This window comes from Heliangelus exortis, chromosome Z (assembly GCF_036169615.1).
Source record: "Heliangelus exortis chromosome Z, bHelExo1.hap1, whole genome shotgun sequence".
In the NCBI taxonomy this organism is placed as follows: domain Eukaryota; kingdom Metazoa; phylum Chordata; class Aves; order Apodiformes; family Trochilidae; genus Heliangelus; species Heliangelus exortis.
In genome coordinates this window covers 37853450-37870125 of record NC_092454.1, presented here as the reverse complement: position 1 = coordinate 37870125, position 16676 = coordinate 37853450, and the positions used below count along the sequence as shown (strand labels likewise).

Here is a 16676-nt window from a genome sequence, read left to right as displayed (position 1 = left end):
TCAGATATTTGGCAGAGAAGCTCCTCTCCACTTAAAGGAATATACATTCGCCTTTAGAGCAACAAACTGTGTGTTAATTAGTGACAAACAAAATGTCTCTGCTCAGTGGTGGAACAATGAACACTTTTGATTCAGCTTCTGTAGCAGAGAAAGACCACATGCTCAGAGTGGCAGGGCAGAATAATGCCCAACGGGATGCATTTCTGAAGTGTGCTGTCATTTTTTTGTCACCTTTTTTGTCACAGCCAGTCAGCTGCTGATGTGATTTCTAGATGTAATGTAGGCAGCCAGCTTTCTTTGGTCTCCACAGACCTTAAGAAAGAATCCAGCCATTAGGATGTGAAAGGAGAAACTAGTTGAATGTGGTGATTCAAATGCAAGCTAATACAACCTGTAAACAATAGAAATTTTTCTGCTGAAACACAGTAAAAATGATAGCTCCAAAGTTCCAGTCACGTAATAATTCTGACATGGCTAAGTCCCTCCTGTACCACTTTCTTAAAATAGGAAGATTTTAGCATAGCAGTATGTTATGGATTAGGCCCAGAACGTTACCAGCCAAGGGGCTGCTCACTCAAGATGGTGAGAAGAAAAATCCACCTAAAACCTTGTGGGTCAAAACAAGAACTAGGAGAGTTTCACTCACCAGTTATGGTCCCGGGCAAAACTGACTCAGCTTGGGGAAAAAATTTTCATTTATCATTAATCTAATCAAAACAGGACAAAGAGAGAACAAAACCCAGAGCTTAAAGACCTTACCCAACCCCTCCCTTCTTCCTGTGCCCAAATTACTTTGTTCACAACACCTCTACCTCCTCCTCACCAGCACAGGGGGGCAGGGAGTGGGGTTTATGGTGTGTTCCTCACAGGCTGTTCTCTGTCGCTCCTTCCTCCTCTGGGAGAAGGATTCCTCATAGTCTTCCCCTGCTCCAAGGTGGGGTCTCTCCCAGGGGAGAGGGTCCTTCATGAACCCCTTTGACATGAGTCCCTCCCATGAGGTGCAGTCCCTCAGGAACAGGCTGCTCCAGAGTCAAGGTCTGCTTTGGGAAGAGTCACCTCCTCTGTCACAGTGCCCTCCACAGCTGAAGGGTAACTTCTGCTCCGCCGTGCTGCTCCAGTGGGCTGCAGGACAGCCTGCCAGCACCACGGGCTCAGGCACCTTCTCCTCTGCTTCTGCACCGACCTCGGTATCTCTGCTATGGCATTGCTCTCACCTCTGGTATTGCCCTCTTCTCCTCCTGTTTCCCCTTCTTCAGTATGTTAATCCCAGAGGCACATTCCCTGTCTCTGATGGACTCAGCATTACCACAGGTGGAGCAGGGGTGGGGGTCAAGCATTCAGCAGCTTCTCAGAGGAGCCAAGCCTGGGGCCTCTACCCTACTACCAAAACCAGCACTGCATTAATTCAAGACATGGCATCTGTCTTGCTAGACATTCATGCCAAATTCCTTCTGGGCTTGTTTTTTGGTTTTTTTTTCAGAGCATAGGTATATAGTTTTACAACATAAGGAATGTATTATATCTTTTCTCCAAATAATGCAGGTACAAGCTTGTTTTTAAAAAGAAAAAAGAAAAGATTAAAGAAAAGATTAAAAGAAAAACTGAGACACTACCCAAGATTTATCCTTTGAGATATTCGCCATTCCCAGAGAAGGACTTTTTAAACCCTTGTTATGTAATCAATAGTAAATCTGCTGCTGCTAAAAGAACAGACATAGTCTGACTTTGCGGGGTTTATTTTTCCTTGGAAATTGAAGGTTTGGGGTTATTCTCTACCAAAACGAAAAATACTAGAAGGCCCACTTATCCTTTTCCCCAAGACCTGCAGCTTTTTATTTCACGTACAGCTCACAAACATCACTACTTTGAATCAGGCAGTTTGTTAAATGGTTCTGGCATTGAGCCTGTTGCTGTTACTGGCAATAACCCACAGGTTATTGCTGCTGTCAGTCAGAGGTTGTATGAGCTGTCATTCAAGCTAGCAACTTATAATTCTACAGTGCAGAACCACACTGTGAGACAAAAAGAGAAAATAACCCCAGCAGGAACCAGATAGTCAGGAGACAAGGTAAGGTCTAGGAGAATAAAATTAAAATAAGTACAACTGTTACGTATGTAGCTCGCTACCACTAATTTAATAAATCTGTAGGTTTCTCTGCTGCTACATAAGACTATTACGTGAATTATGTGTAACTCTTTACAGATTCTTTTTACCCATTATGTAACACTTGATCACACAGGATTTAGGAAACAGCAAACTAAGTGCAACGAGCAAAGCTGTGATAAACTTGAGATTCAGAAATCTGTTGGATGTGGTCCACAGTCAGTTTTCAGATCCTCAACTTCAAGCTTATTAATCTTACTGAATTTTAAGTACCATCCCTATTATTAAAAATAGTTACATTCTCAATGACTTCAGCACTAAAAAAGACAACTGTGTGATTTCATCTTAACTATTTTAGAGGCTCCACAGGAAAATCTACTATCTGAAACATCGTAAATATTTCACTTCCAATCTGTTACAGGATTACAGAGGAAACATTACCAGTCCCCAGATAAATCTACTTCACTTTACATACTAGTGTACTTGAAATAGCTTTGAAATTTGGGAACTCCACATACTCACTGTATGTGATAAGAGCAAGTATGCAGAGCAAATACTTTGTTTTTCATGTATAATTTTGTTTTATAACCGCTTTCAGATAGGCAGAAGAATTAAAGTGAAACATGCTCACAGGGTGCCTGACCAGCTCCCTAAACATGAAGAATGTTTCCCCATGCTACTTACAAACCTTCCATCATTAACTCTGTAAGTCAGACTGATGCTTCCTATAGGCAAAGGTAGTTTTGCATTTTCTACCAGCATCCATTTAAGAGAACTCCTGAACAAGGAAAACACAGGTAATTGTAGGGCTAGAGGGCTACAAGGTGGCTCATATTTGACTGCCTGCTACATTTTCCTCTATTTTCCTTGCTAATGCTATGATTTGCATCTCAGCATCCAAGTACATGTCCATTATGAGGAAAACACAAGCCATACTTTTAACCAGCAGTCTTATCAACCTTAAGAGGCTGGTATCATTTTAGTACTTCAGAAGAATAAAGACTAATCAGTAGCCGAGACAAGAACAGAGCCCAGCCCATGCAAAACTAGAAGTAAATCATTGGGCAATGCTTTCTGTATTGCCCGATACATCAAAACATTTGATGACAGGATGTCTCAGAGATGTCTGCAAACTTTGACAGAGAAGATTGTTAAGAAGGGGAGGCAGTACTGCAATGCACACTGACTACAATGAATCCATACTGTCCCAAGAAATTTTTTTAAGTATGGGAATTTCATATTGCAGGAAACCTCTACAAGTCAACAATTACAAGTTCAGACAGCTCAAGCCTATGATAAGCATTTCCTTTTGTAAAGTGAGAATCATCTTGCCTGCCTGAAGACAGACCATTATGTAATTACTGTCAGTGCTGAGTCACACTAAATGAGAATTGGTAACACTCCAAAGGACAATCAGTTAACAAGAATCCAGCTCTGTCAGCAGCATCGCTGCATCTCTTTATTCTTCAGGTGAATAATTATTAATATCTATCATGATCTTCTTCAGCAATTCATTTGGTAAGGACCCACAAAATTCACTTAAATTCCTGAAAACCCCAGTCATCCTAGCCAGGTAATCTAAATTGCATCTCAATATCCTGCAGGCATGGTGATGTTATTATTTCCCCTCTTTTGAAGTTTACAAACACAAACTCACTATTTGTTGTGAAAGAGGCAGAAAACTTTCAAAATATCAAATGTCTAAATATGCATCTACCCTAAAGATCATCTCAAAATTCTCTTTGATGACTTCATCTCCTGCCTTTTTCCTATTTTTTCATCTACGTGTGATTTTACTGAAGATCAGGGCTTAAAAGGGTTGTGTCCCTCATTAATCCTCTTCAACAAGTTCCTGGCAAAAAACCTCCCTTAACTATTACTTAAAAGTCTTAGAAAAATGGTATCTTAACTGTAATTCCAAGAATGCCCAAATTTCAAAATTATACAAGAAAACTAAAATTGTTCCTTTTATTCCTTTAAGAGGTGTCTTCAGCAAAACAAACTAATTTTTCTTACAATACCAAAGTTATGCAAACTCCAAGTTAGCAATTTTGCAAGCTGACTCACAAACGCCATCATACATATTCCCTGTTCACTTTGTCTTTATTATTAGGTGCCTATAACTGTCTATTAACTGGCAGGAGAAGAGGTGATGTCACACCAAGTCAGATGTCTCTACTGCCTTGTTGGGAAGACTTATCTGTCAATGCAATGTGACTTTCAGACCAATTTCCAGGCACACCAGACAACTTTTTCTGCCACTAAGCAACTCTTGGTGCTTTACAGCTTCACTGACTCTTCCAAAACAAACCACTGCCCTTCTACAAATTTTAATCTTCTTGATTTCTTTGATTTTATTACTTGTGGTTAAGTGAAAAAAAAAAAATGTAATCACAAAAGTAGTTTCTTAGCTTATAAACAATATGCTTATAGAGGGGGTGGAGAAAGGAGATGGGTTGCTTGGATCATCAGCCCTTATGACTGCAGCCAATTACATAATAAGCAAACCTGGAAGGAAACAACACCACACAAATAGTTAGTAAATTTTAGACTTTGTCTCAGTGGAAAGACACAAAAGATGCATCATAGGAACAGAGGCTAATGGAATGTTTTCCAACAGTTTACTGCTAGTGATTATCATAGAACACCAAAAATCTACCTGTGCAAAAAAATTACATGGGACTGAAAATCAAAAATAAATACAAGAAACCAGGCAGGTTTTTTATTTACAAAAACATGTCTTAGATTCTAAAATACAAACTTATCTTAAGTTTAAAAACCATAAAAGGGTGTTTTAGCGTACAAGACAAAAGCAAAAGTCAAAGTTAAACAAATAAAAGGCAATAAAAATTTTATTCCTAAGGCTTTCCCTGTTTGGAAGTGCACTGACAGAAGTCACAAGTTCTTCCTTCACCAAGGTGTCACAGATGATTTAGCCCTTCCTTTTTATGACAAGACTACTCACTCTAGACTTTCATATAGTTTTCCAAGTGGCAATGCAACAGTTGCATTAACAGTGAATTTAGAATACAAAGGGGCTTTATACCACAGAAACAGAATGCTGTTACCTGTGTGCAAGAAATAATTATGCTCAAAGATTCAATTTCTGAGTCTTTCCACAAGAAATTCCCCTCTTAATAAAAAAAAAAAAAAAAATACACAAAACCTCCAACAAGCATCATAATACACAGTGTTAAAATTTATATGCAAAGACCTTAAGTGTCAGATCATATTTTCAGAGCAGTTTAAGGAAAACATTGGTTTACCAGTTTGGATAGCATATATTCTGCCATGTAAAAACAACCTTTTAATTTTCTGTCCTTTCAAAATTCATGCTTTTAAGTCGTTCTTCAAGCACATCAGAATCTTCATCACTACTGAAGTTTGTATCAGCTTCCAGCTCATCCTCTAATCCACTGCTCTCTTGGACATTTTCAGTACTTAGACTCTCAGTTCTGTCTTGTCCTTTATCAATCCTGCAGAAAGTTAAGAAGATGTTATCACCACCCACTTCTGGAATGCCTTTTTTCTTTTAAACAAAAATCAGATAGAGGATAGAATACCCTACTAGGGATGGAAGGGGGCAGGAGGTGGGGATGAAGAGGAGAGGGACAATAATCTTACTTTCAATTGAATAAAAAAGATGAAAAAGGAAAAAGAGTATGTGTACCAAAATGTATATATGAACAGTTTGACTAACTAAAGAACTGCTCACCCATTGTCATAAACTAGTAAATCCATACAGGATACTCAATAAAGAAAGAAGCCTAGTCAAGGTGTTAAAAAAAAGTCTGCTAACTATGTTGAAGTATCTGTGCTCAATACTAACCTTTGTTTAGTTCTTCTTCTCATTAGTAACTCAATCATCAAATGACGGACAAAATAGAAAGTAAATTGACTTATGCATATTTTATAGTACTCTGTATCAAAATCCATTTTGAAGTGCTTTGCACAAAGGAAGATACACAATTTACCCTTTAGTATTAAAATAATGTCTTATCCAAGTATGACTCTCTTTAGCCCAGCCCCACTAATTGGCATTTCACTCCTAGCTTCAGCAGAAGAAAATGAAGGTAATGACTGCTACTGATTCCTGTCAGAATTATCCAGAATATTGTATGAAGTACAACTTCTTTGCAGTAGACAAAAAAACTTTATTAAAAGAGGAAGAAATAGAGCAGTAGTAAAACTATGTATCCTGTAAGCTACTTACGGAATCACTATGTCATCTTCTTTTCCACATTTAGCACAAACTTCTAGTTTACCAGCACATGGTCGACAAATAATATGGTAAGGATCTTTTACAGCCTTCTGGAGGCACTTCACACTGTGAAGAAAAACATGATTTAAAAAACTTGTGATAATTTATTAAATGTTTTGTGTTTAAAGATAATATATGCATAATCTTCAAAAGAGGAACATGTTATAGTCCAATTTCACATTAAACAATTGGTGTTTTAACAACCAGCACTATCAACATTACTGTATGTCTTCCTTCTCCTTTAACTTTTTCAGAAAGCATTATTAAAACAAGAATGGATGAAGAAACATAAAATCAAGAATTTCTGCAACAAAAGAAACCGTTTCAGTCCACAGATGTAAGGACCTCTTCAGCTGATCAAGAAGGAAGCAGAGAATATTCACTTTAGAAAATGAGTGTATCAAAAAAACTAAAATTATTTTAAGATGTTTATTACCCTCGTTATGTACTTATCCAAAATCACCTAATGCAGAATTGAATGCATAAAATAATAAATATTTAGTATTTAGGATTATAGTTTCACATACAAAAAGAAAGAACATGCTAAGAGGTAATGAAATGTGTGTACTGGAAACATTTTGTAGGAATTCAGGCATCAGTAATGCCAAGAAGAGTGTTTTGTGAGTTTTGGCATGACACAAAATTACAGATTTCCTCTCTATTAGATAGTCTTTGTTATCTAAACAAGTTCAGATACATGCTGATTCCTCTAGTACAGACTGGTAATGCAGCTTTAGAAAACCATGTTACAATTGGTACAGGTTTGGTTTTCTTCAGGGCTTGTGGGGTTTTGGAAACTTACAGGTCCACAGTCCAAGCACTGACACCGTGAAGAGAGAAGTTGCTTTTCCACTCTGTTTTATTCTCAAAAGTTTAAGATAAAAACCTAACAAATTAGAAAATGAACACTGCATATATATGGTCATTGTAGTCTCCAAATTTGAGTAATGTCATATGGTAGCAGTTATTACCCATGAGTTTCCAAGACTGGAAAAGTTTGAAGAAAAGCTCACAGACTACACTATCAGTCATTAACAAGATGTATGTTAACTCACCATTTTTTAGGTTTTGATAGTAGTTTGTACTTGCTGAACTTTACCCGCCACTCCAAGATACCTTTGCAATGCTGACACACTCCATCATGAAGCTTAGCATTTATTTTCTGAACAGACAAAAAATAAAATATATTGGAGATATTTTACTTCACATTGGAGATTTCTTACTTCTAGGAGGATAATATCCTTAGAAAGGATTTACACCCATCATGTGCTTAATACAGTACTTATGAAGACGTTTGTTTGATATTAACATAGGCATTTCATCTACATTTACTGCTAGTAGTTCTCTTCAGGAGGAAAGATGCTGAAGTAGTCTTTTACCTCAAGGTAGTCTTCATTATTACTGTGTTAATTATTTTAATATTGTTCATAGTAGCACCTATGTTACTACACTATTGATAATGTATATTACTATTACTGATATTTTTTTTTCCCATCTCTGGAGATTTTGCAAAACAGATTTAAACAGAAACGTACCCTGAAATACACAGTTTTTAGCCAAAGAATACAACTTGCAAGACTTAGCATTTAACTTCCTGTTGTTGCTCAATCTACCATTGTACTGCATATTATAAATAGGTAGTCTCAGGATTTTTTCTTGTATCACAATAAATTAGAATCCACACATTATTTGCAATCAAATCATTCAATGTGTCTTCCATCATCATCATCTTCGTGACAAAGAAAGTCTATTTAGGCTCTCAAGTTTCTAAAATAAAATTCTCAAAATGGCCATTTAAACTACAGTATATTTTCAAGACAATGCAAAGTTTACCTTAACATCTTCTGAAACATTTTGTGTTCACTTTGCTCAGAAACACAAAATGCCAACTGGCCAGTACTATTTGCACAAGAGACATTATTCTGAGATGGGAATAGTACCAAACCACACCGTTATCTTGCACAACGAGCAACAAAGACTTGTACAGTCAACCCTCTTTTTTTCTTCTCTATCTAAAAAATGCCAGCAGCAACTTTATCTGTCGTATGGTTGTGTGTGTTCATTCAGAACTTCAAAAATACAAATTTAACAGTTTAAAAATGCATATAAGAAAAATAAAATCTATTATGCCTTTTAAAGGACAGCTTAAAAATGGCTACCATACCAAAATTACACGGTCTAAAACTACTATATATTTTTAGAACATCTAAAAGTTCATAGAACATATAAAAGTTCACTGGAAGAGATTTGGCATTAATGGGGTTAGAGTTTATGCTATTCTTTCACAAATAAACTGAAAAGCTACTCTATTCACATAATTGCTTCTGAAGCAAGTTCCCATTTTTATGACCAACAAGTGCTTATTACTCCACAAAGTTCTACTTCAATACACAAAAGAATAATCCTGACTTTAAAAACACAGTAGCTTACTCTATTCCAAAATATGTATGTGGCAGAAGAAATGCTACTTGTCAAATGAGACTATACAATAGGACTTAATTTCTTCAACTATTCAGTACGGTGCTGTTACCTGAAGATGTGGTACTTTTTGCCTGGTTCACTTCAAATACTTTTTTTTTTTCTTCCTCAAATGATTGGATATAGATTTGGCATGATAAAAGAAAAAAAAAAATGATTTTTTGCAAAATGCTTGAATATTGCATACAGGAAGCTGCGGTTCTGTTGTCAGACATAAATATTCCAAGGAACAAGCCATTTGGCTAATGTGGAAACCTTCTAAGAGAAGAAAATAATTGTTGAGGTCTTGTTAAACTGCTGGCACTTTAGGGTGCTGCTGGTGTTCATTCTTACAAAATTCAAGCAATTTGAAAATAAGCTTGCTTTTCAGTGCTTGACTAAGCATAAAGTAAGACTCCAAGTAGTACAGCCTGAGTAAGCTGCTAATTACCTGCAAATCAGCCTGAACTTCCTGGTTCTCCCTGCCCCCCTCTGGATTTGCACTAAATACTAATGAAGATGGGGAGAAAAAGAGTCTGTAATTTGTATCACCAGATATTCTTTACTGTGATCAATATTTTAGTATTGCTAACACAGAACCTAATAAACGTCAAAACATTACACCATTTTAAGCTGAAGATAACTACTTGTCTTTCCAAGGGAGTTAACTTGCTGAAAATCCCCTCATTTCCAATGTGTATCCTGTTATCACAGTTAGGGATGGGAGCCCTGTTAGTAAGTAATGCAAAGTTAGGCTCAGCAATGCATAATACTCTTGGAATGTAAGAGGCTACTCAGGAGTGCATGCAGCATAAACAGTGCAGAAGAAGAAAATAGGTACTGCTTTCACCTGTAATCCGAAAGAAGTCCAGAGTTTGTCAAACAGGCAACCTGTTACAAAGTCTGTTAAACATTTGATAAGGGACAATCAAATATGCATAATTATTATTAATGGAGCCTTATAAAGCTCTCATCCCTCCCAGTATGCCTATCATCTGGCTCCAGGATGCAAAACAATCTTACGGTGATCAATTTTTTTGTAGTTTTTTTTATTATCAGGCCATCCCAAATTCTGAAGATGCCATTTCATGTTATTCATAGTGTATATCTTTGCATGAAAATACTATCTCATAGCAAGGCAAAGAGACTAGTCATGTGTCTGCTTCAAACAACATGCCCTACATCTTATCTTATGCCCACATCCATTAGTCTTCCCTCTCTATTTGCACATTGTTTCACCACTGAAAATGGTCTTTAGAAGAAAGAGGTAAGAAGCTTGAAAGTGAAGTAAAATAAAGTTAATGTAATTCAGTTGAATAATAACAATTATCCACATAAAGGCAATGAACATCTGTTAGCTGGTCTATATTTATATTACTTCAACACAGCTACATTTGAATTGTTTGGTTTCCTTGGTATGACCAATGACACTTCAAATATGCTGTACAAAGATTCAGATTAAGAACATTGATCTAAATGCTACCTAAAAGTCATTTGACAGAAAATCACGTTGCAGCTATGAAGATCACATCCATGTGTAACTATAGATCCTGATTTGGGCATTAAGATGCCTGGACTTTTCAACCTAGTAATCTGTAGGACCACAAATCCTAACCAGCCAAAGGAACCACATGCTGTCTCCTCAGAAAGTAACAACTGGAAGCTAGACAACAGCTTTTAGATTCTAATTTCCTCCTTTTAATAGGCACACTTACAGCACAGTCTCTTCCTCCCCTTCAGTAATTTCCTGTATTTTTCACTCCATGTTGACACTTCAAGTATGGGGTGGTGTAGTTAATCATTGGCTCATTACATCTGACTATGAGAGATACTATGACTCTACAATCCTTCTACCAGGGTGTTGATTTAGCAAGTCAATAGCGAATGACAGACTGATGTAAAGCAAGCAGAGGGGGGATTTACAGATTTAAACCTTGGCTTGTGTTTGCCCTTTAAGTTTATTTTGCTCAGAAGAAATGCCTGGTATTTACATGTTTCAATTGCTTTAAAAAGTTCATAATTTAGTATGGTTTTCTACACTAAATTCAACATTTACTTTGACAAAAAAAGCATCAGTTTCAAAAGCAACACAGATTTGAGAAAGCAAAGAAAGCTGCCACTAATTAAAGATTTGGATAAACTGTTTTTTCAGATTTTTTTAACCATAATGGAGCATTGGAGAGTTAGTTCTGCTACCAAATTTCCTGGTATCTCAGTTTCTAGTCAAGAAAGAAAAAGAGAAAGAAATCTAAGAAAATGGCTCTGCTGCTTACCTTTCCTACTAATATTAACTTTTTAATGTACACTGTAAATTGTATTAACTTTCATACACTCATTTTATTCCTTTTGCGTATTTAATAGCTTTCTCTCCTTTAAATGTATAAAAACCAGCAACCCCCATAGTGACCTTAATAAGGTTGGTCAACTTCATTATTTCCTTCCAGCTTTTATACCCCGCTTTTATGCAGGTAGTTAGCTATCATATACAAAGAGGTTGCAGAGCTGATGGTCTGAAATGGATTTCTTGGTGACAACAACTCTTGACAGGTTAGATTCTGTTTATGCCACAGTAATTTTTTTTTTTTTTTTTTACACTCATTTCCCCTTTCCTCTTTTCTTTTGACATACTTATCTCCAAGGACAAGTGCAAATCATCCAGCCCTTATAGTCTATGCACTCTCCAAAGAAATTACAGTTATGCAATACAGACATACATAAACAGTCATAATGTGTCCAGTCACAAAATATTTCATGTGCATACTATATATACAGTCAGGTCAACTGCATTAACAAAACAGCATCCTCTCTATATATGGTCACATAACCCAGTATTAAATCATTTAACAAGCTGCCGAAAGCAGTTCAGAATGTATTAAACACATGCACCTACACCTACTAACTTGGCACATAACATGATGCATAATTTAAGATGGCAATAAAGTGCTCACAAGCAAAAGGTAATGATGGGGTTTCAAAGAAGCCTTGCTGCCTGCTCGGAATTTTCTAATTATGTGTGAATCTATGGGTATTTTTATCTACTCTATAGAAGACAGTCTTCTGCTACAGTGCACACACACTTCAGTGGTCTGTTCTGCTGTGAGTTAGTGCAATGTCAATGGCCATCCATAAACCTCCTTGTCTGAAGCACAAGTGTTGCTGCTTTAATAAACAAGGTTGAATGCAACATTTCTGAATAACCACACTTCTCAGAATACCAAAACTCCACAGGATCTCCAGCACATGACTATAGAGCAGTTATAGTGCAGACTAACATGAAACTGTGATACAAGACAGTAGCTTTTCAGGTTTCTAATACACATTTCACAGGCTGAAATCAAGTCCTCCAAAGAGCTTCACTTGCTGAGAGTGTCATTTTTAAGGTTTATTTTCTACAGAGGTATTTCCTCATAGCTGCCTAAAGAGAGGCACGTTTAAAATTTCAACCAATGCCTTAAAGTTTTTGTTACATATGCATGGCTATATAGCTAGCATTTCAGGCCTTATTTCTATGGCCTTTAAAACACCCAAGATCAAAGGCTTTCTCTAGACCCAATTCCAAAGGGCCATCTCGGAGATTAAGGTGTTTAGTGTTTTTCATATTAGTGGCCATGATCTGAAAACATGCAAGCGACCAGCAAGGGAAATGTACATAGTTGAAAGGACTAATAGTCAGCTCCCAGCCTCTTCCCCACAAAGAGATGAACACACGTAAGACCTCCCTCTCTCCCTGCCCTGACCCTCAGCCCCCTGAGCTGTTTAGAGTCTGGAATTGATGTGATGCTTGCTCCTCATCTTCCTACACAAAAGGTTATAATACATATGCCAAAATGCACTTCTGAACCCAGATTAACAGAAGTGGCTAGAGACCAGACTTTAGCCTACCAAGCTACATTGCAGCAAGAACAGAAACTAACCAATCTCCAATGCTGTTACATGACAATTCCATTTGGCTACTGCTTTATCTGTATCTCTGCTCTAAGCTTCAAGTCACAATCACTACTCAGCATTTAAGCTCTGTATTCACCTGTTCTATCTTCCCATAGTCCTGACTAGTGTCTCCACTGAAACAAGTCATTTATCAACACAGAGAAATGACAAAGGAGCTAACATCAACACTGTGGTAAAGCTGAGGTTCAGAGTTAATAACCTCTGAAATTTAAGGAAATATGGATTATCATCTGGGATGTACTTAATGAAAAGAAAGAAGTGGAGAAATGTATCAGTCATTGGGTGTAAATATGAATCACTTTGTGGTTCACTGTCTTATTACTACGGATTTCTAAATGTTCTCATTGAGTGCGATTTGCTTTCATCTCTAGAAGTACTCCAGCTTCTATGCTAACTAATGTAATGTATTTTACATAGAATGTATATTCATATTATATAATGTACATATCTCGGCTCAGTGATCAAAACAGCTGTTCTGTAGTACCCTGTGTAAAACAACCACACATAAACAAATTCCAAAATTCAAAACCTAACAACACAGTCTGTCTTACCCTGCTCAAACTCTTCCTTCCTTAGTTCATCCTAGGGTGCAAGTCTTCCCTGCAGCATTGAAGGCTGTTACCCAGATACAGTAGAGAGACAGTGTGCTTTGCTGAAAGGGTGTTTCATCTCAACTATACTATTCCAGAGTAATGGTGTACTAAAGACTGATCATTAGAGGGAAGACAGATGGAACATGGAGCATGTTCTGCAAGTAATCAGACCTACCGTCTACAGCTTTCTATGGAAAATGGATGACAAGGTCAGTGTCAGAGCACAAAACGTTTCAAAAACAAAACAAAACAACCTGATGATGACTGTCAGCAGAGGAAAATCAAAATACTATTAGATCCATTTCCTCTGCAGATACTGCTTCACTGAGGGAAGCAGGTACAACACTGCAAGTACCTACCTCGGCTTCATCTACAATACAAACTGAAGCTACTGTATTTAATATTCCAACACTGCTAATGCAGTGCACAAATGCAGAAAGATAAAAACTTTAAACTAAAAACCATCCTGTAGCCTTTCAAGGTACTATTGGACAGTGTGTTAGCAGTAGTCAGAGGCCAAACACACACACACAAAAAAAGTACTTTAGCAGTGATTTAGAGAAGATGCACCACCATCTTTCAGCAGCTTTTGATCTGACCTACTGAGCAAGTAAGAGGTGGAAAGAACAATGCCCCGCTCTTGTATCACTCCCTGTGATCAAACTGCTATTTCTTCCTTTCCTTCAACCACACCTTGAATGCCTGTGGCATATCTTATCATTCAGAACTACACAAGACACAGATGCTAAACTGTCATCATTCAGCACAATCTGTATCTAAACTATGACATTAATCACCACTTAAACTTTGTTAACTAACTCCTTTTCAGATTTCTCAAATAGCTGAATCAGGAATAGTTATCATTATAAAGTGTATTCTTGTGTATTCCTGAGAACCGATGACAATATACCAAAAGAAAAATTAACCTTCTCCCATTACCACACACTAACCCTGTAAGAGGAAGCACCTTCCTTCAAGAAGCTTCTTCCCTATGTTCAGTCGTTTTCATGAACTGGCAGGCAGAAAAAAGAATTCAGTCAATTGAAAATAAAGAAAAAAAAGACACAGAAAGATTCCACAGTTAATGCCCACAGTGTATCTGGCTGTGTTAAAAATATTTTTTTTTAATTTTGTATTTTTGAGTGTATGGTACTATGTAGCCAGTTCTGTACGATATAAAACATTTTAAAAGGAAAGAAAACCACCTGTATGTAGGTATTAAAGGCATTACTTCGGTTACAAAACTGATGAAGTAACTTCTTGAAGCTTCGTTAGATATACCAACTCTCTAGGATATTTTCGTGTTTGTATGTGTGTAGAGGTCAGACAGGAAAATACTCTCAGGATCATGCAGTGACTCACACAATAAATAACACCGTTGCTGCTAAGAGCCCCAGGAAAGCAGCCTGCTCAACTTGCAGAACCAGTCTCACAACAACAACAAAACCACAAAAACAAAACCCACCAAAACCCCCCCAACTTTCTCCCCCTTTGCTCACTTCTTTTTGACAACCCAATCAGCTTCAGTTAAGAAGATAAGTAACAGCAAAAGCACCACTTAGACTCTTCTACAATGCTCACCTTCTGTTTTGTTTTATTAATCCCTTTCAGTTTAGTTTGTAAGACAAAACATTCACTTTTGTGTTGTTACTGCTGAGGCACAATGTTTGGTCTTCCTCCTCTCCAGCACTGCTATTATGTTACCACAACTACAATTACAGAGCATGTTCCAAGAATATGGTAAACCATTACATTTTCCTTGCTTAGAAACAAACAAAAGGCAACAATGGTCGAGTGAAAATACCAAGCCATGACAATGTGCACAGCAAAAGAACTGATAAAACAGGGTACTCTTTTTTTTTTTTTTTTTTTTTTTTTTTTTTTGTAACCACTCGGAAAGATCCCCTGAAAGTGTTTTCTAAAGCCTTAAACAGGAGTCCTTCCCAAGTTTTATCTTAAGTATGCAAAGTGAAACTTGATACTAAGTTGTTCAAAATAGATTTTCAAAATGTGAAAAAGTTTGAAGACCACACAGTAACAAACTTTAAGAAGGTTAAGCATCTTTCAAGAAGTTGCATGGGTACAGAGAAGGTTTACTTCCTGCACTCACTGTACAAAAGTAAATGCTTCAGCTTCAGTCTTCTGAGTAACCCTTCGGCTTGACAAGGCCCTTTTATGACATAAGTATGACTCAAGTATCATACAAGGTGTATATATCCTTACACAACAGCCTGAGACACAAGGCCATGTGACAGCTGACTGAAACTACACAATCATATTACACCAGGTTGTAAGCGACCTCAAGGATCAAACGGTACAATCTTTCCAGGCATGGTCTGGACAGAACAGCTCAGCACCCTGTCCAAATGAATCTCAAGTGTACTATGTTGGGGAATACACCACTCCCCTTGGGAGATCATTCCAGTGGCTGATAGTTCTGTGAAAAATCTTCCTCTTGGGTCTATCAGAATCACTCCAGGAGTAACTTGTACCCATTACCCCATGTCTTTTCCACATAACTCCTTGTAAAAAATGAGTCTCCAACTTCTTTATACCTGCCCTTTAAGCACTGGAACATAGTGATAAGGTCTCCCCTAAGCCTTCTCTTCTCCAGTTACAACCAGTTCTTTCAGCCTTTCCTCGTCCTCTCGGCTTCTCCGGCATCTGGTCATCTTTGATGTTCCAGATGCTCTTCAGTCTGTCCATGCCTGTTTCGTAAAGCTTCATTGCAGTGACCCTTTCGGACACACCTGGGCCAAGGTTTCCCCTTCACTAAAACCAAGAGGCTTTTTCGGCATCCACCGCTGTTTGACTTCGTTGGCAACCCTGAAACTCTCCCAAAGACCGGCGGCACCAGGCCGCACACCAAAGAGCCACTTCAACTGCACATGCGCTCGCAGCAGGCCGCAGCTCCCGCTGTCGGGACCACACCCCCCCTCCGCCGCTCCGCCCCCGACCTCCCTGCCCAGGCACACCCTCGCCCACCGGAGGGAGGCTCTGACTGCAGCGAGACCAGACTCTGAGCTGAGGGGCGCTCAGCCGGGCCGGGCCTACCTTGCGCCGGGCGCTGGTGTCGTATTTGTCGTTCTTGAAGGCGCGCGTGTTCTGGTAGCGCTGGGGCCGCGTGCGCGACACGTTCCCCTTCTCCGAACTCATCTCCTGGGCAACCTCACCTGACCCGGAACCGCTCCGAGTCCCGGCCCGACCCGTCCCGTGCCGTACCGGCCTGGCCCGGCCCTACCCCGCCCCGCTGCCTTTCCTATTGGCCCGGAGCTGGCGCCTGTATGACCCCCCCCGCCCACCACGGTTCGCT

The 16676-nt window shown here is 38.3% G+C and overlaps 1 protein-coding gene across 5 annotated transcripts; it reads right to left on the bottom strand.

The window, feature by feature from the left end:
- Window positions 1-1457: 1457 nt before the first annotated feature.
- CZH9orf85 (chromosome Z C9orf85 homolog) lies at window positions 1458-16609 on the bottom strand. 5 transcript variants are annotated; one of them, XR_011723464.1, is made up of 6 exons: window positions 16418-16609; window positions 7421-7527; window positions 6318-6431; window positions 5409-5580; window positions 5070-5172; window positions 1458-4612 (listed from the first exon to the last, which is right to left on the bottom strand). XR_011723464.1 is itself a non-coding variant. In XM_071732057.1 (5 exons), exons 1-4 carry the CDS (start codon window positions 16517-16519, stop codon window positions 5412-5414), a joined length of 492 nt encoding a protein of 163 aa, XP_071588158.1. In that variant the 5' UTR covers window positions 16520-16609; the 3' UTR covers window positions 1458-4612; window positions 5409-5411. The 5 variants fall into 5 exon arrangements, 3 of the variants coding, with proteins under 3 accessions (XP_071588158.1, XP_071588157.1, XP_071588156.1); XR_011723463.1 differs by having other exon boundaries at window positions 5070-5580; XM_071732057.1 differs by lacking the exon at window positions 5070-5172.
- Window positions 16610-16676: the final 67 nt, after the last annotated feature.